Source organism: Cetorhinus maximus, chromosome 5 (genome assembly GCF_964194155.1).
Source record: "Cetorhinus maximus chromosome 5, sCetMax3.hap1.1, whole genome shotgun sequence".
NCBI lineage: Eukaryota > Metazoa > Chordata > Chondrichthyes > Lamniformes > Cetorhinidae > Cetorhinus > Cetorhinus maximus.
The window spans coordinates 168,036,312-168,060,203 of record NC_135883.1 but is presented as its reverse complement, the minus strand read 5'-3'; the positions used below and the strand labels follow the sequence as shown (position 1 = coordinate 168,060,203).

Here is a 23,892-nt window from a genome sequence, read left to right as displayed (position 1 = left end):
GGCCAGTGGAAGGGCTCCCCAGAGCGCTACTGGTGAGCTGGCCAGGCAGGAGGGTAGAGCAGGGGGGCACTCTGCCCCTCATTTTTCTGATGAGTGCCTTGCTGCCCTCCTCGAGGAGGTGGCAGCATTGTGAGAGGTCCTGGTACCCCATGGATGCGCCCCCTGGTGACCAACCGTACCTGGGAGGAGTTGGTGAGCTCCCACGACATGGTGCAGCGCACCTGGACCGAGAGTCGCATGCGCTTCAATGACCTGTGTTGCACTCAGGAAGGGTGAGTGCTATGTTGGCATTGGTCACTTAACCCAGCAGGTAAGCTTTTCCCCCTTGTGCCACCACCCCCGCCACCCCCCTCACCACACCCAAGTCTAAGTGTAGTGACTGCATTGAATCATTGATGGCATGTGTCCTTCGCTGGGTGGGCCAGCAGATATTGCCCATGCCGAGGTCACCCTGAGAGGGTGGTGAAGAGATGGGTTCTGCCCCCACAGCATGTGGTACACTGAGATCCACATTACTGTTTTCGGGGCAACCTGGAGGAGCTGCAGCTAGGCGCAGAGCTGGAATTCCAGGACATGTCAAAGCCAGGGTGATGAACTGCTGGGAGGGGAGCTTCAAGGTGGCGTGGCACCGATCGATCTGCTGTCCTCTTTGCTCCATGTGCTTGCACCTCCTTGCTATGGAAGGTTAGACCATGTGGTGCTTAATGTGATGTAGGCAGCATTTGGCCAAGGGAGGGGGCGGGGTGGTGGTGGGGGACAGGCCTAGCATCCTTGTGTGAGTGTTTGGCAGCAGGGGGGTGAGAACGCTGGAGCCCTGCAATGTCCCACTCTGGTTGGGGTGGGCCGTCCATGAGGAGAGTTCAGGTACAATTAACACTAATCAATGCGCTTCTCTCCTTTTCAGAAAAATGCACATAATACAGCCAAGCCGGTGAGGGCTGGTGGCAGGCCGGCACAGTTAGCGATTCTCAGCTGCTTCAAGCAGGAGGCCCTAGATTTGGAGACGTGCCATGCGCCTAGGTCCACCAGTGTTGGTGAGGCTGGGGTGCCACAGGCAGGTATGTATGCCCAGCAGTGAGGTCACCATTGTTCTCCCAACAGCCATAGCAGTGCTGAATGTTCAGTGATTGAAGCTTGCAATATGGCTTGACCATTGTTTAAGGGAGGATGAGTGCATAATGATCCGGGGGACAGGGATGCACATTGACATTGTCTCCACGTTAACTGATCCAATGTCCTTGTTCTTCCTTTCAGCACTGGGGCAGGGCTGGGAGTAGGAACAACAGAGGCCCCCTATCACACCTGAGGGCCCTGAAGTCTCACCAGCTTCACACCATCTCTGCCAGGCAGGGACCAGCACATATAGTAGCACCTCGGTGGGAATTAGAACATTGGCTAGTGTCCCGGGACACAGCGGTGAGGGCACTTCACAGTTGCTGGAGGAGTTGGCAGAGCAAGAGATTGCCCATAGCGCCAGCAGTCGGAGGACTTCAGGGGACCAGGCACTTGCTCAGTTGGTGCCTGATAATATGCCTCTTGAGTCGTCCGCGACATATGGGAAAGATACATGAGGCTATGCTTGGCTTGGTGTCCATGGTGGAGGAGCCTATGCGGACTATCGCAGAAGCAATGAGCCTCATGTCAGAGCGCCATGCGTCCTCCATGGAAGAGAGTGGCGACCCTCGTGGAGAGGCTCCTCCAGGAGACACATAAGGGCTTCCTGGGGATGCACTCTGACCAGCAAGCCCTCACATTGGCATTGACCTCAGCTGGTCAGTGCCAGTGTGGGAGATGGTCTGGGCTCCAAGTTTCCCAGCTCGGTGCCCATCCATCCACGATGAGAAGGGAGGTCTGAAGTGGTCTCATATTGGTGCAGCAGCTGCCTGTCGTCCCTGCGGGCTCCTTTCAGGGCGCTCCAGATGAGGGCGGCAGCTCCTCCGCCCCTCTACCAGTGACCATTGCATCCAGTGAGGCTGTGACAACTGGGGAAATGCCAGATGTGGAACTGGCAGCTCCCTCCCAGGTGGAACCAGAACAGGCTCCACGGGCCAGAGGATGACCGGCAAGATCATCGAGGCCAACAGGACAGCAGAGCCAGCAGGCTGTCTCAGATGCCACACCCAGCGAGGGGTCAGCACCAAGACATAGCACCAGAAAACATAAACATAAGGCATCTTAGGCACACTACGGGTTTATCACTAGTGCTTTTGTGTTGGCCTGCAATGAGATCTTTATGAGTTGGCGTGCTTTTGAACACCTTTGTCATTTTGTTTCATTAAGTTTCTTTGATTGCAATATTAAATTCAGACGTGTCACCGTGGCTGAGGGTGCCTCTTTTCTTCTGCAGGTGGATGGTTTCCAATAATATAATGAGTGTTTTGGGACATTCAGCTTTATTAACAAGGACCTTAGCTAATGTTCCTAACCAGGCAGATTTGCATTTAGGCATCGAGTATGGAGACTGCAGCCCAAGCTTGTCCTAGAGGTCCATATGTGGTGTGCAAGCTGAAGGTTCATTGGATTAAAGAGTCCTGGGTGTCCCTGCCTCCCTGGAGTATGCCCGGGTCAGTGTCTACCCCCTCAGCATTTCTCTGTGTGCGCTTATCCTTGGACTCACTGCTGGAGTCATCACGTGCAGCTGCAACCACTGCATCTACATCTTCATCATCCACAGAATCCCCCCTTTCCAGCGCAAGATTGTGGAGAGCGCAGCATGCAACCACAATCAGCGACACACGATCTGGGGGGTACTGGAGTGTGCCCCCTGAGTGGTCCAGACATCGGAAGCGCATCTTGAGAAGACCAATGGCTATCTGCACCACAGCCCTTGTGGAGGTGTAGCTCCTATTGTACCGCTGCTCAGCTTCTGTTCTTGGATGGCGGAGAGGCATCATGAGCCACTTTCTGAGGGGATAGCCCTTGTCACCCAGCAGCCATCCATCTAGCCAGGCTGGAGCACTGAAGATCCCCGGCGACTGGGAGTATCTGAGGATGTAGGTGTCGTGGGAGCTGCCTGGGTACCTTGCACAGACTTGTAGAATCAGCATCCTGCGATCACACACTATCTGCACATTCATCGAGTGGAAGCCCTTCCTGTTGACAAAGGCACCGAGCTCACCTGCTGGAGCCTTGATGGCCACATGTGTACAGTCTATTGCACCCTGGATGCGGGGGAAGCCAGCAATGGCCGCGGAGCCTCTGGCTCACTGTGTCTGGCTTTCCTGGTCCCAACGGTAGTGGATGAAGGTCAATGTATGCCTGAACAGAGCGTCTGTAACCTGCTTGACACAAGTGTGGAAAGCTGACTAGGAGACACAGCAATGGTCACCCATCAACCCCTGAAAGGAGCCAGAGGTATAGAATTTGAGGGCAGCTGTGACCTTTAGAGCCACTGGCATGGGGTGTCCACTAATACAGTTCGCAGGGATCTCAGGCCCAATCATCTGACAGATATAGTTGACGGTCTCCCTTGAGAGACGGAGCCTCCTTCGGCACTGCACCTCAGACATATTGAGGTAGCTGCTTCGCCGCCTGAATACCCTGGCAGCAGAATAGTAGCATCTTTTGCCCTTCTGCCTTGGACTGCCTCTTGGCCCTGCACCCCTTGTGCCTGCGCCTGTTCTCCCAAAGGTGGCTCCCCTGGAGACTGAATGTGCACGTCCTCCCCCTTCTAGCCCTCCCTTCCTCCTCAGAGGAGGTGCCTCCAGAGGAGAGTTCAGCTCCCATTCCCAGGCTAAAGGAAGGCTTCCTGAAACATGCATGGCCAAAAAAGATTCCTCACTGCAGAGTGCTGACCTGAAGGTTGTGAGTCCAGACCAAGCAGCTGCTTTGCGTTTTGAAGTATTGCGGAATACACAGGCAAGTATCAGTAACTTTAGAACCTCAATACTTGACAGAGCACACTCGCAACCCCACTGAGCCCTCTTATCCTGCCCGTGGATGAGGTTTATACAAATGTGTCCTACCCGCCTGCCCATTGTGCCCATGCACCGACCTGAAGATTGCACGGGTGCCAAAAAATCGCCATCAATTGGTGCCTCAAGGGCCTTAAATGGCCGGTTAATTAATGGTGGGTGGTGCATTGGAGATAACCGCGTGCCCGCCCAACGAAATATCGCGATGGTGCGCGGTGATGTCGGGATGCTTGCCCAATGTCACCATGCGTCATTTTACGTGTATACGTGCGGGGCCCGCCCCCACACGCCAATGGGAAAATTCTGCCCCTGGAGTATTGTGTACAGTTTTGCTCTCCTTACTTAAGAAACTATATATTGGCCATAGAGGGAGTGCAGCAAAGGTTCACCAGACTAACTCCTGGGATGGCAGGATTGTCGTATGAGGAGAAAATGGGCTGAGTAGGCCTGTATTTACTGGAGTTTAGAAGAATGAGAGGAGATCTCATTGAGACGTTTAAAATTCTGAAGGGGGTGGACAGACTGGATGCAGGGATGCAACTTCCTTTGGCTGGGGGTTCTAGAACAAGTGGTCAGTCTCAGGATATTGGGCAGGCCATTTTGGATCGAGATAGGGAGAAATTTCTTCACTCAGAGAGTAGTGAACATATGGCATTCTCTACCACAGAAGGCTGTGGAAGCCAAGTCACTGAGTATATTTAAGAAGGAAGTGGATTGATTTATGGACTCTAAATGCATCAAGGGGTATGGGAGAGCGCAGGAGTGTGGCGTTGAGATAGAGGATCAGCCATGATCATATTGAATTGCAGAGCAGGCTCGAAGGGCTGAATGACCTTCCTCCTGCTCCTATTTTCCATGTTTCTATGTTTCTAAAATGACCCTGCCCAATCAGATCATTATTTTCTAAGTATCCAGTTATCACTGCCTTCATGATAGATTCTATTTTCCCTCCTCCTGACATCAGGCTAGCAGGTCTGTATTTCCCTATCAAAAATAAAAATAAAAATACCTAGAAAAACTCAGCAGGTCTGGCAACATCTGCGGAGAGGAATACAGTTAACGTTTCGAGTCCGTATGGCTCTTCAACAGAACTAAGTAAAAATAGAAGAGAGGTGAAATATAAGCTGGTTTAAGGGGGGGTGGGACAAGTAGAGCTGGATAGAGGGCCAGTGATAGGTGGAGATAGCCAAAAGATGTCATAGACAAAAGAACAAAGAGATGTTGAAGGTGGTGATATTATCTAAGGAATGTGCTAATAGATGACATTAAGGGTAGAAAGCAGGACGAGCAAGGTACAGATAGCCCTAGTGGGGGTGGGTGAAGGAATCGAAATAGGCTAAAAGGTAGAGATAAAACAATGGATGGAAATACATTTAAAAATAATGGAAATAGGTGGGAAAAGAAAAATCTATATAAATGATTAGAAAAAAAAGGGGGGGATCGGAAAGGGGGTGGGGATAGATCAGAGAGTTCATGATCTAAAATTGTTGAACTCAATACTCAGTCCGGAAGGCTGTAAAGTGCCTAGTCGGAAGATGAGGTGCTGTTCCTCCAGTTTGCGTTGAGCTTCACTGGAGCAATGCAGCAGACCAAGGACAGACATGTGGGCATGAGAGCAGGGTGGAGTGTTGAAATGGCAAGCGACAGGGAGGTCTGGGTCATGCTTGTGGACTGACCAAAGGTGTTCAGCAAAGCGGACACCCAGTCGGCGTTTGGTCTCTCCAATGTAGAGGAAAACGCATTGGGAGCAATGAATACAGTAGACTAAATTGAGGGAAGTGCAAGTGAAATGCTGCTTCACTTGAAAGGAGTTTGGGCCCTTGGATGGTGAGGAGAGTGGAAGTAAAGGGGCAGGTGTTGCACCTTCTGCGGTTGCATGGGAAGGAGCCGTGGGAGGGGGTTGAGGTGTAGGGGATGATAGAGGAGTGGACCAGGGGTCCCAGAGGGAACGATCTCTGCGGAATGCCGCCAGGGAGGTGAAGGGAAGATGTGTTTGGTGGTGGCATCATGCTGGAGTTGGCGGAAATGGCGGAGGATGATCCTTTGAATGCGGAGGCTGGTGGGGTGATAAGTGAGGACAAGGGGGACCCTATCATGGTTCTGGGAGGGAGAGGAAGGTGTGAGGGCGGATGCGCGGGAAATGGGCCGGTCACGGTTGAGGGCCCTGTCAATCACCGTGGGTGGAAAACCTCGGTTAAGGAAGAAGGAAGACATGTCAGAGGAACTGTTTTTGAAAGTGGCATCATCAGAACAGATGCGACGGAGGCAAAGGAACTGAGAGAATGGGATGGAGTCCTTACAGGAAGCAGGGTGTGAGGAGCTGTAGTCGAGGTAGCTATGGGAGTCGGTAGGCTTGTAATAGATATTGGTGGACAGCCTATCACCAGAAATTGAGAGAGAGAGGTCAAGGAGGGGAAGGGAAGTGTCAGAGATGGACCAGGTGAAACTGATAGAGGGGTGGAATTTGGAAGCAAAATTAATAAACTTTTCCAGGTCCAGACGAGAGCATGAAGCAGCGCTGAAGCAATCATCAATGTACTGGAGAAAAAGTTGTGGGAGGGGGCCGGAGTAGGACTGGAACAAGGAATGTTCCACATACCCCATAAAGAGACAGGCATAACTGGGACCCATGCAGGTACCCATAGCCACACCGTTTATTTGGAGGAAGTGAGAGGAGTTTAAGGAGAAATTGTTCAGTGTGAGAACAAGTTCAGCCAGATGGAGGAGAGTAGTGGTGGATGGGGATTGTTCGGCCCTCTGTTCGAGGAAGAAGCGGAGAGCCATTAGACCATCCCGGTGGGGGATGGAGGTATAGAGGGATTGGATGTCCATGGTGAAGAGGAGGCGGCTGGGGCCAGGGAACTGGAAATTGTTGATATGATGTAGGGTGTCAGAGGAATCACGGGTGTAGGTGGTAAGGGACTGGACAAGGGGAGAGAGAATGGAGTCAAGATAGCAAGAAATGAGTTCCGTGGGGCAGGAACAGGCTGACACGCTCGGTCTGCCGGGACAGTCCTGTTTGTGGTCCTTTTGTCTATGACATCTTTTGGCTATCTCCACCTATCACTGGCCCTCTATCCAGCTCTACTCATCCCAACCCCCCATAAACCAGCTAATATTTCACCTCTCTTTTATTTTTACTTAGTTCTGTGTAAGTGTCATACGAACTTGAAACGTTAACTGTATCCCTCTCCGCAGATGCTGCCAGACCTGCTGAGTTTTTCCAGGTATTTTTATTTTTGTTTTGCATTTCCAGCATCCACTGTATTTCCCCATGTTCTCTGCCCCTCCTTTCTTAAATAGTGGGGTTACATTTTCAACCTTCCAATCTACGGGCGCAGTTCCAGAATCTATAGACTTTTGAAAGATAACCACCAATGCATCCACGATCTCTGCAACCACCTCTTTCAACAGATCATCAGAATCACAGAATCTTAACGGCACATAAGGAGGCCATTCGGCCCATTGTGTCTGCACTGGCTCCCCAAATGAGCATTGCGACCTAATGCCATTGCCCTGCCTTTTCCTCGTACCCCTTTACTTTGTTTGTATTCAAATAATCATCCAATCCCCTCTCGAATGCCTCGATTGAACCTGCCTCCACCACACTTCCAGGCAGTGCATTCCAGGCCGAAGCCACTCATTATATGAAAAAGTTTTTTCTCATTTTTTCTCACATTTTCTTCTTTTGCAAATCACTTTAAATCTGTGCCCTCTTGTTCTTGATCCGTCTACGAGTGGGAACAGCTTCTCCCTATCTACTCCGTAGTCCCAGGGATTTATCAACTTTCAGTCTCATTAATTTCTCCAATACTACTTTTTAACTAATAATGCGGGTCGAGAATTGCCTGCTCAGTCACATGAAGACACATGGCAGAAACACACGACCCTGAGTAGATGTCATCCACAAATCAAGGGATAGCTGCCGCTGCTGACTTTAGAGCCAAATAATTACTTCCTGTAACTGTTTTACATAAGCAAATAGTTTCACTTGTAAAATAATTCATGAACTTGTGTCCTTACCTCACCAAACAGAACGTATTAAATTCAGTTTTCAATGAGATTGGTGACACCACCTGTATCTTTTGCTGTTGCCTTGAAATTCAATTAAAGATATGCATTGTTCTTTCTATTTAAGCAAACAATTCTGTGAACATTATATTATATTATGTTGTTTTAGGAAGGTCCTATGGTTTCAGGTATCCTGCCTGCTGAAGCCAGCACCAGATTACAGATCTTTCAGGTAACTGTTAATTTTAGTAACAATGAATCAATTAATTGTTAAGGCCAATTAAAGATCAGAGAAAAAAAACTCATAATCCATTTTACTCTTTTTGCATGATTGTTATTTTGTTTCAAAGTTTGCTATATTTATTGTGTAGATGCCAGCTTATGCCTGAATATCGAAATGAAACTTCTTTGAATCCGGAGACTTTTCTGTTATAGGATCAAGGGTAAATCGGTTTAGCATTGTTTTGGTATTATATTGGATGTTAGGTGGTAATAGGAGCATGGTGGTAATGCTACTGGATTAATACTCCAGAGGCTTGAACTAATGCTCTGGAGATACTGTTTAAAACCCATCATGGCAGCCAGTGAAATTAAATTCAATTCATTCAACAAATCTGGAAGAGAAAGTTAATATGAGTAATGGCAAGCATGAATCTGCTGTAATGTCAAAACACATCTGGTTCACTAATGTCCTTTAAGGAAGCAAACCTGCTGTCCTTACCCAACAGTCTTACATGTGACTCCAGACTCATATAACAATGTGGTTGATTCTTAAGTGCCTTTTGGAATAGCTTAATAAGCCATTATTTTTACCAAACCACAACCGAATACAATAAAAACATACAGAGCTCAAAACAAAAAGCTAAAAGCTACTGCGGATGCTGGAAATCCAAAACAAATACAGAATTACCTGGAAAAACTCTGCAGGTCTGGCAGCATCGGTGGAGAAGAAATCAGTTAACGTTTCGAGTCTTCATGACCCTTCGGCAGAACTGAGTATGGTTAGGAGAAAGGTGAAATATAAGCTGGCCTAAGGTGGGGGGGCGGGGGGAGAGAGAAGTTGAGGGTGTGGTGATTGTGGAGATAAGCGAGCAGTGATAGGAGCAGATAATCAAAAGATGTCACAGACAAAAGGATCAAAGAGGTGTTGAAGGTGGTGATATTGTCTAAGAAAAGTGATAATTAAGAATGGAAGACAGGATACTCAAGGTACAGCTCTAGTGGGGGGTGGGGTGGAAAGACTAACAAAGTTTTAGTTTTAGATTTAAAAATAATGGAAATAGGTGGGAAAAGAAGAATCTATATAAATTATTGAAAAAAAAAAGGGAGGGGGGAGAAACGGAGTGGGGATGGGGGGAGGGGGAGTTTAAGATCTAAAGTTGTTGAATTCAATATTCAGCCCGGAAGGCTGTAAAGTGCCTAGTCGGAAGATGAGGTGCTGTTCCTCCAGTTTGCGTTGGGCTTCACTGGAACAATGCAGCAAGCCAAGGACAGACATGTGGGCAAGAGAACAGGGTGGAGTGTTAAAATGGCAAGCGACAGGGAGGTTTGGGTCTTTCTTGCGGACAGACCGCAGGTGTTCTGCAAAGCGGTCGCCCAGTTTGCGTTTGGTCTCTCCAATGTAGAGGAGATCGCATTGGGAGCAACGAATGCAGTAGACTAAGTTAGGGGAAATGCAAGTGAAATGCTGCTTCACTTGAAAGGAGTGTTTGGGCCCTTGGACGGTGAGGAGAGAGGAAGTGAAGGGGCAGGTGTTGCATCTTCTGCGTGGGCATGGGGAGGTGCCATAGGTGGGGGTTGAGGAGTAGGGGGTGATGGAGGAGTGGACCAGGGTGTCCCGGAGGGAACGATCCCTACGGAATGCCGTCAGGGGGGGTGAAGGGAAGATGTGTTTGGTGGTGGCATCATGCTGGAGTTGGCGGAAATGGCGGAGGATGATCCTTTGAATGCGGAGGCTGGTGGGGTGATAAGTGAGGACAAGGGGGACCCTATCATGTTTCTGGGAAGGAGGAGAAGGCGTGAGGGAGGATGCGCGGGATATGGGCCGGACACGGTTGAGGGCCCTGTCAACGACCGTGGGTGGAAAACCTCAGTTAAGGAAGAAGGAGGACATGTCAGAGGAGCTGTTTTTGAAGGTAGCGTCATCAGAACAGATGCGACGGAGGCGAAGGAACTGAGAGAATGGGATGGAGTCCTTACAGGAAGCGGGGTGTGAGGAGCTGTAGTCGAGGTAGCTCAGTTGATTATGCTCCTGCTTATTAACATCTGGAGACTTATGCCAAAACTGGGGTAGCTGTCCCACAGACTAGTTAATTGACAGCTTGACATAGTCATGCTCAAATTTTCATAGCTTTCAGGCAATGTTTCAGATCTTTCCATTAGCATTCCTCGGCATGCCTTGTCCTAACCACAGGACAGACCCAGCTGAGGTGGTGGAGCAATGGTGCAGTTGGGAGGGAATGGCCCTGGGTGATCTCATCAGTGACTGCTGACCCTGTGAAGTCTCATGACATTTGATCAAACATGGGCAAAAAAACCTGATTACCACCTATGCCTCTACCTTGGATAGTGAATCAGTACTTCTCCATGTTGAACACCACTTGGAAGAAGCAGTAAGGGTGACAAAGACACAAAATATACTCCAGGTGGAGGACTTCAATGCCCACCACCAAGAGTGAGTTTTTTCCCTGATTCCCATTGACTTTAATTTTGCTAGGGCTCCTTGATGCCACACTCAGTCAAATGATGCCTTGATGTCAAGGGCAGCCACTCTCACCTCACCTCTTGAATTCAGCTCTTTCGTCCATGTTTGGACCAACGTGCAATGAGGTCAAGAGCTGAGTGGCCCTGGCGGAACCCAAACTGAACATTGCTGAGCAGGTTATTGCTAAGCAAGTGCTACTTGATAGCACTGTTGATGACCCCTTCCATCACTTTGCTGACAATCGCAAGTAGATTGATGTGGAACTAGTTGGTCGGGTTGGAATTGTCCTGCTTTTTTGTGGACAGGACATGCCTGTGCAATTTTCACATTGCCAGGTAGATGCCAGTGTTGTAGCTGTTCTAGAACAGCTTGGCTAAGGGTGCATATAGTTCTGGAGCACAAGTCTTCAGTACTATTGCCGGAATGTTGTCAGGGCCCATAGTCTTTGCAATATCCAGCGCCCTCAGCTATTTCTTGATATCACGTGGAGTAAATCCACCACCTCTAGTGGGTCTGTCCTGCCGGTGGGACAGGGTAGGAGTCATTCCTAGCACAAAGGAAGACGGTTATGGTTATTGGAGGTCAATCATCTCAGTCCCAGGACATCACTGCAGGAGTCCCTCATGGTAGTATCCTAGGCCTAGCCATTTGACTGAGTGTGGCATCAAGGAACCCTAGCAAAATTGAAGTCAATGTGATGTCAATGGAAGTCAATGCTTCATCAATGACTTTCCTTCATCATTAAGATCAGAAGTGGGGATGTTCGCCAATGATTGCACAATGTTTAGCACCATTTGTGACTCCTCATATACTGAAGCAATCCGTACCAATATGCAGCAAGACCTGGACAACCTTTAGGCTTGGGCTGATAAGTGGTAAGTAACATTCACGCCACACAGGTGCCAGGCAATGACTATCTCCAACAAGAGAGAATTCAACCATCTCCCCTTGACATTCAATGGCATTGCCATTGCTGAATCCCCCACTATCAACAACCATGGAGTTACCATTGGCCAGAAACTGAACTGTACCAGCCATATAAATACAGTGGCTACAAGAGCAGATCAGAGACTGGGAATTATGCGGAAAGTATTTTGCCTCATGACTTCTCAAAGCCTGTACACTATCTATAAGGCACAAGTCAGGTGGAATACTCTCCACTTGCCTGGGTGAGTGCAGCTCCAACAACACTCAAGAGGCACAACACCATTCAAGACTAAGCAGACCACTTGATTGCATTCCACCCACCAACTTCAACACCCGCCATCTCTACCACTGATGCGCAGTGTATACCATCTACAAGGTGCACTGCAGAAACTCACCACAGCCCCTTTGACAGCACCTTTCAAATCCATTACCTCTGCTATTTAGAAGGACAAGTGCAAAAGATGCATGGGAAAACACTTCCTGCAAATTCCCCCTCCAAGCCACATGCCAGCCCGACTTGGAACTATATCTCCATTGTCACTGGGTCAAAATCCTGGAACTCCCTCTCTAACAGCACTGCAGGGGGTGCCTATGCCACATGGACTGCAGTGGTTCAAGAAGGCAGCTCACCACCAGGTCCGCAAGGGCAATTAGGGATGGGCAATAAAAATGCTTGCCTCGCCAGTGACTCCCACACCCCAAAAAAGAATTTTAAAAAGGCCCTCCCCTTATCCGGCAGAAACCATTTTCGCTGGGGGGATCGGGGTGGGACGTGAATCCCATATGCGGGATATTCTAAACTCCATTTGAACTCAGTGTTAACTTCAAACAGACCCCATTTTCACCGCTATTCCTCTGTGTGGGAGCTATGGGTCGTTAGAGAAGCCATAAATGTCGTTGAAGGGCAGATAATGTCTGTAGAACTGTCAGCTGTCAAGCATTTAAATGGCCATCCATTTAAAAACTGCCTGCCTGTGCCTGAGATTTGAAAAAATCTGTTCTAGCAGTTGCAATAACTGTTTATTGACATAACCCTAAGTGTTATCATGATAGCATTATTAATGCTGGAATGCTTTCCACAAACTACCATTATCACAATGGGGGCCATAAGTTCATAGTTTAATTGATAGCCCGAAGACATTATTAAATGATTAGCTACCTTTGACGTGGGGTTATAATGTAAATATTCACTTTTGCAAGGGATTAAGCATTTCATGGGATTTAAACATGTTGGATGTACTTTCACGGATCAGTTTTTTATATATAGTGAAACCTGTACTGGATATTTAAAACGTCATTTTATTTCATCACAGCATGGCTCCTGAGCTCTGCCCATGGTGGGCACTGGCTGAGTTGACATGGACGGCGTAAGGGAAAAGGGCAGTGGGTAGGGGTATGTGTTGGCATGCAGCTGGCATCGGCTGGCTATAAAGGGTCATACGGTGGTGAGGAGTCATGAATTGGCATGAGTTGGCACTATGTTGGCATAGGAGACATTGGGGGTGATGGAATTGTTGGGCGCCTATATGTTGGCACCAAGTTAGCATAAGGGTTATATGGGGCCATGGGGGTTAATGAGGGAATGAGTTGGCATGGAGGGTATGAGAGGCCATTGGGGGTGAAAACCTTCCACTGGTTGAAGTCATATCTGACACAAATGAAGATGGTTGTGTTTGGAGGCCTCAGTTCTAGGACATTTTTGCAGGAACTCCTCAGGTTAGTGTCCTGGGCCCAACCATCTTCAGTTTCTTCATCAGTCACCTTCCCTCTATCATAGGGTCATTATCAGGGCTGGTCACTGATGATTGCAAAGTATTCAGTTCCATTTGCAACTCCTCATATAATGGAATAGTCTTGCGGCACTGAAACTTGGACAACATTTAGTCATGGAATAATAATTCACAAGAAAACTTTGCAACGTACAAGTGCAGTGATCATCTCTAAGAATAAATAACCCAGCATTCAACATTCAACAACATTATCATCATCAAATCCCCTACCATCAACATCCTGTGGGTTATATTGGGCAGAATTTTCTGCCTGTCAGGCGGGCGGGCCCGACCCAATCTCTGGCGGGCGCAGAGCTGATCCCCGCCAGCGAAGCAGGCCACACCGCCATTTTACGTGGGTGGGCCAATTAAGGCCCGCCCAGCGTGACATCTGGCGGGAAGCGCTATGCGCTCCCTGTGTGGGTGGGGGGGATCCCCTAAAAGCGAGAGTGCGCTTTCGCGCACGTGCACAAAAGCACACATCTCCCTGAGGCAAAGTGCAGCCTCAGGGAGATTGCCTGGACTTTGCAAAATATTAAAAATAGAAAGAAAAATTTCCTTACATGTCCCCCTCATGTGACAATTTCACATGAATTGGGACATTTCCATAATTTACACAATAACTTTATTAAAATTTTTAAAACCCCGCATGAAACCTCATCCTGCCACTGGATGAGGTTTAATGGTTTCATTTTTTCTCTATTTGCCACTGGGGCCCCTGGCCTGCCCACCAACCTTAAGTTTGGATGGGCAGGTCTTTTAATTGTTTAAATGATCCTGTCAATGGCCTCAATTGGCCATTGACAGGTCAGCAGGCCCACAGCTGATTTTCCTTTTATTGCCTATCCCTAATTGCCCTTCTTCAGAGAACAGTTAAGAGCCAACCACATTGCTGTGGGCATGGAGTCACACGTAGGTCTGCAGATTTCCTTCTCTAAACCAGATGAATTTTTTACAACAATCAGTGATGGTTAGGCTTTTAGCTCCAAGTTTTTTTTAAATTGAATTCAAATTCCACAATCTGCTATAGTGGGATTTGAACACAGGTCCCTAGAACATTACCCTGGGTCTCTGGATCACAAGTTCAGCAACAATACCACTACACCGTCACCTCCCCATTTTCAAGAAGTGAGTTCCAAAGACTCAAGACCTTCTGAGTGAAAAAAATTCACCTCATCTCCATTTTAAATGGGTGACCCTTGATTTTTAAACAGTGACCTTTAGTTCTAGATTTTCCCTCAAGAGGAAACATCCTCTCCACATTCACCCTGTCAAGTACCCTCAGGGTTTTATATGTTTCAATCAAATTGCCTCTTACTCTTCTAAACGCCAGCGGATACAAGCCTAGCCTGTCCAGCCTTTTCTTATAATACAACCCACCCATTCCAGGTACTAGTTTGGTAAACCTTCTCTGAACTGCTTCCAATGCATTTATATCCTTTCTTAAATAAGGTGACCAATGCTGTACACAGTACGCCAGATGTGGCCTCACTAGTGCTCTATAACTAAAACATAACCTCCTTAGTTTTGTATTCAAATCCCCTTACGATAAATTATAACATTCTATTAGCTTTCCTTATTACTTGCTGTACCTGCATACTAGTCTTTTGCGATTCATGCATTAAGACACCCAGATCCTTCTGCATCTCAGAGCTCTGCAATCTCTCACCATTTAGATAATAAGCTTCTCTTTTATTCTTTCTGCCAAATTAGACAATTTCACATTTTCCCAGATTTAACTCCATTTGCCAGGTCTTTGCCCACTTACTTAACCTATCTATATTTTTTAATAACCTCCTTATGTCCTCGTCACAGCTTACTATCCTACCAACTTTGTGTCATGAGCAAATTTGGCAACCATCCCTTCACCCAAGTCATTTATATAAATTGTAAACAGTTGAAATCCCAGCACTGATCCCTGTGGCACACCACTCGTTACATCTTGCCAACCTGAAAGCGATCCATTTATGCCTACCCTCTGCTTCCTGTTAGCCAGCCAGTTACTCTCTATACCATGAGCCTTTATTTCCTGCAATAATCATTGATGTGGCACCTTATCAAATGCCCTCTGGAAATCTAACTACAGCACATCCACCAGCTCTCCTTCATCTACAGCATGTGATACCTTCAAAGAACTCCAATAAGCTGGTTAAACATGATTTCCCTGTCACAAAACCATGTTGACTCTGCCTGATTACATTGAATTTATCTAAGTGCCCTGCTATAGCTTCTTGAATGATAGCTTCTAACATTTTCCTTACGAAAGACATTAAGCTAACTGGCCTGTAGTTTCCCTGTAGCTTTCTGTCTCCCTCCCTTTTTGAATAACATTTTGAGACATTTGTGCTCTTCCAATCTAATGGGACCTTCCCTGAATCTCGGGAGTTTTGGAAAATTAAAACCAATGCATCAACTATCTCACTAGCCATTTATTTTAAGACCCTAGGATGAAGTGCACCAGGACCTGGTCACGAGTCAGCCTGCAGCTCCAACAATTTACTCAGTACCACTTTTCTGCGAATTTTAATTTTCCTGAGGTCCTCCCTCCCTTCCATTTCCTGATATATAGCTGCTTCTGGGAAGCAGTCGAGATGCCTACATAGGCCTTCAAGGCTGGATTCTCATGGACAAGGACTATCTCATTGAAGACATTGCTACTCACACCTGTGAGGGACACATGTTACAATTGGTCCCCAGACGAGGTTCTACCAATTTGTTATGATCCCAGATGCTGTATGACCTTGGGTGAGGAAAAATGAACTGGCTTCCTTTTTTTATTCAACCTCGTCAGTTGGTCGCAACAAAGTTAATTTCAAAAGGATCCCTTCCCTCGTGAATACATTTTCGCAGCCCAAATTTATTTATGTTTGAAAGTGAGCCATTTTAACCAGGCTTTCTTGAGTTAAAAAAGAGTGCGTTTATTTGTTACTAAAACGTGAGAGAGAAAAAATAATACAAACGCAATACATATAAGCACAGATTAGAAATGTGAAGCAAGTCCAGAAATAAAAGATATACAAATCAGTCTTTGACTGAGGGGTGGATCGTGAAACATTGTAGCCATTAAATTGGATGATTCTGGTAGGGCTGACTTTGAGCAGCTGAGCAGTTGGTTTGCAGATTCTTGGTTCTGCAGGTTAGCTGAAAGGAGGTGTCCTGTTTCCTTTCCGGCTGTGGCTCTGCTAATTTATGACTAGCAATTTGAGAGAGAGGACTTTTTTTATCTGCAAGCGCAGGGATGCCTAGTTGATGTTCTTCAGCTGTGACAATCACAGTATACCCTCACATACCAGGCCTGGAGCATCAAAACTAGCACACAGAGACGAGGGCTGCAGCTGACTTTTTAAACCCTTTTCTTTTGTATTCATGGAAAAAAGAAACATGTCTCTTGCCCAGATCTGCTTTCTTTTCAACTCACACCATGTCCACAATCTGGAATATAACTGACAGGAGATGGTTTCTGCTAAAATGGTAATCAGTCTCTATTATCTTTGCAACCACAGGAGATTACAGTCCAGTTTTTGCATGCATCTCTTCCTTCAAAGTGCCTCTGTATGAAGTAGGCCTTGTCGCACCTTTTTAGGTGCGACATTCCATTCTCTCTGGACTAGTTGGTCAAGTTATCCACATAGGAATTTTTTGGCAAGTGCTTACTTTACAGTCTCTGCCAGCTTTTGCTTCTATGTTCTTTTTAAAAAACATGTCTTGCTTAAAAGTCCAATATTGTCCTTAAGTAATTCGGGGCTATCACAGAATCACAGAATCACAGAATCTCACAGTGCAGAAGAGGCCCTTTGGCCCATCGAGTCTGCACCAACACTGACATGCTACGATCCATGGTCATAACATACACATATGCAGTTGAGGAGAAGTACAGCACCTGCTACAGATCCACCTGAGCAACCATCAAGCAGGTCAGTGGGCTTCTGAAGGTGGGATTCAGGTACCTGTTTTACTCTGTTGGAGCACTCACTATGCCCCCGCGAGGGTCTCCGCTATCATGGTGTCCTTTTTTGTTTATTGAATTAATTAGTAACTATTTTGTATTTATCATCTCCTATTTTTCGGATTCTCGCATAAGTGGCAACATCTCCAAACCAACTCTACCCATCCCATGGAAGAATTAAAAAAAAACATTTGCAATTTTAAAGACCTCTTATCAGGTCACCTTTAAGACTTATCTTTTATCAGGCAAAAAAGACCCAACCCATTCACATTTTGCTGATAGCTGTAATCTCTCAGCTCTGATACCAGCTGTAATAAACTTGGAATGCAGGGCTGTTTTTTTGTAAGAAACAGTACACTTTATTCACAGACTCCTGGTGAAGCTACATGCTTGTTCCAAGACTAAGGCTAAAGAGCTCCACCCTAAGATTCCCTGCGCTTAGGGCTGATTCGCCTGTACAGTCACATGATTCCCATAACAGTAAGGAATGGTTTAACTTTAAATTACTATGCCATTCTTGCATATGTTTATTGCACTTTCTCCAGTGCTTCTATATCATTTTTATAATGTGGAATCCAGAACTGTATACAGTACTCTAAGTATGACTTGACCAAAGCCTTACAAAACTTAACTGCTTTTGAATCCTACACTCCTGGGAATAAACCCCAGTGTGTTTTTCCCCACAGTTTCAATTAGTTTGCTGATCTGTGAAGCTGCTCTTAATGATTTGTTCATCTATACCCTAAATCTCTTTGCTCTTCTACCCCATTTATTTTCTTATTTTCTAAGGTACTTCTGTATTTTTCTTCCAATGTGCAACATCTCATATTTATCGTAAAGTAACTTTTTTTTTTCTTTCATGGGATGTGGTGTTGATGGCAAGGGCAGCATTTGTTGCCCATCCCTAATTACCTCGAATTGAGTTGCTAGGCCATTTCAGAGGGCAATTAAGAGTCAACCACATTGCTGTGATTCTGAAGTCACATGTAGGCTGGAAAATATGTACATGCACTTACGATGCATATGCGCAAAGAGATGGAAGTTACCGTAGTCCCAGAAGGCCATAGGCTGCTCTCTCCTTAGACATAGCCAACTGATGGTGAGATTAACCATACCTCAGACAAGGGGGTGACCTCAGCTGGCATAGGAATTAAACCTGCACTGCTGGTGCCACTCTACATTATAAGCCAGTTGCCCAGTCAACTGAGCTTATCCACAAAGCAGGCAGTGACAGTAACAAAAGAGTGTCAGGAGTTGGAAACCTCCTCACGGAATTTTTAAAAATGAATTCCTGACTCCCAGGGCTCGATTTAATGGCCACAAATTAGGCTGCCTAGCCAAACTTTGGTAAAATTCTGCATGAGGGCATTGGGTCGGGAACCCGTGTAATCAGGCCAGTCTCAGATAATTAATACAGAAGGCGCGCAGACATTGAAGTCGGAAGTCAGCCCACCATTTTTGAAAAACTAAGTAAAGAACAATTGTGCTTGTTAACCAGGCAATTGATTATGATTTTATGATGCTCATTCCAGTTTTCATTCGGCACAGGGGAAAAATGTTGAGAGTGAGTCACCCAGGTATGAGGACGCAGTGTAAGGGTGGATAAAAAGGCCCACAAGTGGGACCATCGCTGCATTTAGCAGCAGAGACTGCTTGCTGGTGAAGATGGAAGTGTTGCTACTTTCTTGACTTCATTTACTTACTAAAATAAAGGCAAAATACTGCAAATGCTGGAAATCTGAAACAAAAACAAAAAATGCTGGAAAAACTCAGCAGGCCTGACAGCATCTGTGAAGAGAAAGACAGAGTTAATGTTTCGAGTCCATATGACTTCTTCAGAGCTAAAGGGAAGTAGAAATGTGGTGAAATAAATACTGTTTAAGGCGGGGGGATGGAACAGGTGAAGCTGGACAAAAGGCTAGCGATGGGTGGAGGCAAAGGAGAGATTGCATAAAATATCATAAACAAAAGTTCAAAGGGGTGTTAATGGTACTAGTACTGACTAAAGGAGGTGCTAATGGTGAAATTAGGAGTAGAAAGCAGAATGTGATAATGGCAGGACCAGGATAAGTGCTCTGGGAAGAACAACATGAGCAAGTGTCAGATGGCCCGAATGGGGGTGGGGTAGGGGGAGGGGACGGTGGTGGGAAAAAAAATGAAAATAGGCCAAAAGCTGAGGATAAAACAATGATTAAAAATGGAAATACATTTTTAAAAATAATAATAATAAAAATAAGTGGGAAAAAAGTGAAATTTAAAAAAGAAAAATTAATATTGAGAAAAGAGGATCAAAAAGGGGTGAGGATGGAGGAGAGAGTTCATGGTCTGAAGTTGTTGAACTCAATGCTAAGTCCGGAAGGCTATAAAGTGCCTAATTGGAAGATGAGGTGCTGTTCCTCCAGTTTGCGTTGAGCTTCACTGGAACATTGCAGCAGGCCAAGGATGGACATGTGGGCATGACAGCAGGGTGGTGTGTTAAAATGGCAAACGGCAGGAAGGTCTGGGTCATGCTTGTGGACAGACCAATGGTATTCCACAAAGTGGTGACTCAGTCTGCGCTTGGTCTCTCCAATGTAGAGGAGACCGCATTGGGAGCAGCAGGTGCAGCAGACCAATTTGAGGGAAGTAGAAGTGAAGCGCTGCTTCACTTGAAAGGAGTGTTTGGGCCCTTGGATGGTGAGGAGGGGGAAGTGAAGGGGCAGGTGTTGCACCTTCTGCGATTGCACGGGAAGGTGCTGTGGGAGGGGTTTGAGGTGTTGGGGATGATGAAGTTTTGGGCCAAGGTGTCCTGGAGGGAACGGTCCCTACGGAATGTCGATGGGGGGGCGGTGAAGGAAAGATTTGTTTGGTGGTGGTATCATGCTGGAGTTGGCGGCAATGGCGGAGGATGATCCTTTGAATGCAGAGGCTGGTGGGGTGAAAAGTGAGGACAAGGGGGACCCCATTATGGCTCTGGGAGAGGAAGATGTGAGGGCAGAGGTGCGAGAGATGAGGCAGACACGGCTGAGGGCCCTGACAACCATCGTGGGTGGGAAGCCTCGCTTAAGGAAGAGGGAAGACATGTCAGAAGCACTGTTTTGGAAAGTGGCATCCTCGGAACAGATGCGATTGAGTCATAGAGTCATAGAGGTACACAGCACAGAAAAAGGCCCTTTGGCCCATCGAGTCTCAGCCGGTCAAACAAGTAACTAACTATTCTAATCCCATTTTCCAGCACTAGGCCCATAGCCTTTTATGCCATGGCATCGCAAGTGCACGTCCAAATGCTTCTTAAATGTTATGAGGGTTTCTGCCTCAACCACACTTTCAGGCAGTGAGTTCCAGGTTCTCACCACCCTCTGAGTGAAAAAATTCTTCCTCACATCCCCTCTAAACCTCCTGTCCCTTACCTTAAATCTATGCCCCCTATTGATCCCTCCACTAAGGGGAAAAGTTCCTTCCTGTCTACCCTTTCTATATCCCTCATAATTTTATACATCTCAATCATGTTCCCCCTCAATTTCCTCTGTTCCAGGGAAAATAACCTCAGTCTATCCAATCTCTCCTCATAACTAAAACTTTCCAGCCCAGGCAACATCCTGGTAAATCTCCTCTGCACTCTCTCGAGTGCAATCACATCCTTCCTATAATGCAGATTCCAGAACTGCACGCAATACTCTAGCTGTGGCCTAACCAGCGTTTTATATAGTCCCAGCATAACCTCCCTGCTCTTATATTCTATGCCTCGGCTAATAAAGGCAAGTATCCCATATGGCTCCTTAACCACCTTATCTGCCTGTCCCATTACCTTAAGGGATCGGTGGACATGTACACCAAGGTCCTTCTGTTCCTCGGTACTTCCCAGGGTCCTACCATTCATTGTGTATTCCCGTGCTCAAGTGCATCAACTCACACTTATCCGGATTAAATTCCATTTGCCACTGATCAGCCCATCTGACCAGCCCATCTATATCCTCCTGTAATCTAAGGCTATCCTCCTCACTATTTACCACCCCGCCAATTTTCATGTCATCCGCGAACTCACTGATCAACCCTCCTATATTCAAGTCTAAATTGTTTATATATACCACAAACAGCAAGGGACCCAACACCGATCCCTGCGAAACCCCACTGGACACAGGCATCCAGTCACAAAAACACCCCTTGACAATCACCCTCTGCTTCCTGCCACTCAGCCAATTCTGGATCCAATTTGCCAAATTGCCTTGGATCCCATGGGCTCTTACCTTCATTATCAGTTATCAAAAACCTTGCTGAAGTCCAAGTAGACTACATCAAATGGAGGCAAACAAACTGAGAGAATGGGATGGAGTTCTTACAGGAAGCAGGGTGTGAGGAGCTGTAGTCGAGGTAGCTGCGGGAGTCGGTGGGCTTGTAATGAATATTAGCAGACAGGCTATCACCTGAAATTGAGACAGAGAGGTCAAGGAAGGGAAGGGAAGTGTCGGAGATGGACCATGTGAAAATGATGGAGGGGTAGAAATTGGAAGCAAAACTGATAAATTTTTCCAGGTCCAGACGAGAGCATGAAGCGGTACCGAAACAGCCATCGATGTACCAATTAAAGAGTTGTGGGATGGGGCCTGAGTAGGACTGAATCAAGCAATGTCCCACATACCCCATAAAGAGACAGGCATAACTGGGGCCCATGACGGTACCCATAGCCACACATTTTTATTTGGAGTAAGTGAGATAAGTTTAAGGAGAAATTGTTCAATGAGAGAACAAGTTCGGCCAGACAGAGGAGAGTGGTGGTCGATGGGATTGTTGGGGCCTCTGTTCAAGGAAGAAGCGGAGAGCCCTCAGACCATCCTGGTAGGGGATGGAGGTGTAGAGAGATTGAACATCCATGGTGAACAGGAGGTGGTTAGGGCCAGGGAACTGGAAATTGTTTTTATGATGTAAGGCATCAGGGGAATCGCAGATGTAAGTGGGAAGGGACTGGACAAGGGGAGAGAAAACAGAGTCAAGATAGGAAGCAATGAGTTCCATGGGATAGGAACAGGCTGACATGATCGGTCTACTGGGACAGTCCTGTTTGTAGATTTTGGGTAGGAAGTAGAAGCGGGCTGTCCAAGGATTTTGGGGAGGAGGTAGAAACGGGATGTCCGAGGTTGGGAGACTATGAAGTTGGAAGTTGTGGAGGGGAGAGCTCCAGAGGGGATGAGGTCAGTGACAGTCTTGGAAACAATGGCTTGATGCTTGGTGGGGTCATGGTCCAGAGGGGAGGTAGGAGGAAGTCCGTGCAAGTTGGCGCTCAGCCTCTGTGAGGTAGAGGTCAGTACGCCAGACAACAACAGCACCACCCTTGTCGGCAGGTTTGATAACGAAGTCAGGGTTGTACCTGAGAGAGCAAAGTGTGGCAAGTTCAGAAGGGCACAGGTTAGAGTGGGTGAGAGGAGCAGAGAAATTGAGTCGGTCGATGTCACGCCGACAGTTCTCAATGAAAAGATCAAGGGCAGGTAAGAGGCCAGAGGGAGGGGTCCAGTTGGAGGGATAATACTGGAGATGGGTGAAAGGATCCGTTAAACGGGGAGAGGACTCCTGCTTAAAGAAGTGAGCACAGAGACTAAGGCGGTGGAAGAAGAGTCAGCATCGTGCCGAGCCTGGAATTCATTGAGGTGAGGGCGTAAGGGTATGAAACTGAGTCCTTTGCTGAGCACTGAACGTTCAGCATCAGAGAAGGGAAAGTCAGGTGAATACATGGCAAGGGCTGGGATTAGAAGACGGAATGGTGTCAGAAGGACGAGAAGGGTTGGAGGGTCTTGGATGGGCGTTGGTATCAATGACTTCTTGCAGCTTGCGTTTCTTAGCACCTGAAAGAAACAGACAAAGTTTCTTGTTAAGGCAATATGACCTCACCTGATGCCCTACATCATATCAACAATTTACAGTTCCCTGGCCCTAACCGCCTCCTCTTTGCCATAGACGTCCAATCCCTCTACACCTCCATCGCCCACCAGGATGGCCTGACGGCTCTCCGCTTCTTCCTTGAACAGAGGCCCCAACAATCCTCATCTACCATCACTCTCCTCCGTCTGGCTGCACTTGTTCTCTCACTGAACAATTTCTTGTTAAACTTATCTCACTTCCCCCAAATAAAAGGTGTGTCTATGTGTGCCCACATGGGCCCCAGTTATGCCTGTCTCTTTATGGGGTATGTGGAACATTCCTTGTTCTAGTCCTACTCAGGTTCCCTACCATAGCTCTTTTTTCGGTACATCGATGACTTTTTCAGTGCCACTTCATGCTCTCGTCTGGACCTGGAAAAATTTATCAATTTTGCTTCCAATTTCCACCCCTCTATCAGTTTCAGATGGTCCTTCTCCGACACTTCCCTTCCCTTCCTTGACCTCTCTGTCTCAATTTCTGGTGATAGACTGTCCACCAATATTCATTACAAGCCCACCGATTCCCACAGCTACCTCGACTACAGCTCCTCATACCCTGCTTCCTGTAAGGACTCCATCCCATTCTCTCACCTCTTCGTTCACCTCTGTCGCATCTGTTCCGATGATGCCACTTTCCAAAACAGTGCTTCTGACATGTCTTCCTTCTTCCTTAACCGAGGCTTCCCACCCATGGTGGTTGACAGGGCTCTCAACCGTGCCCGACCCATCT

General features: G+C 47.0%; 1 protein-coding gene across 1 annotated transcript in view; it reads left to right on the top strand.

Moving 5' to 3' along the window:
• Positions 1-23,892, top strand: part of LOC144681151 (dynein axonemal heavy chain 8-like) — a 1,659,468-nt gene that overhangs the window by 837,284 nt on the left and 798,292 nt on the right. The window contains exon 31 of the mRNA XM_078542878.1: positions 8,095-8,157. Coding sequence (XP_078399004.1) covers positions 8,095-8,157 — 63 coding nt within the window. The remainder of the gene's footprint in view (positions 1-8,094; positions 8,158-23,892) is intronic.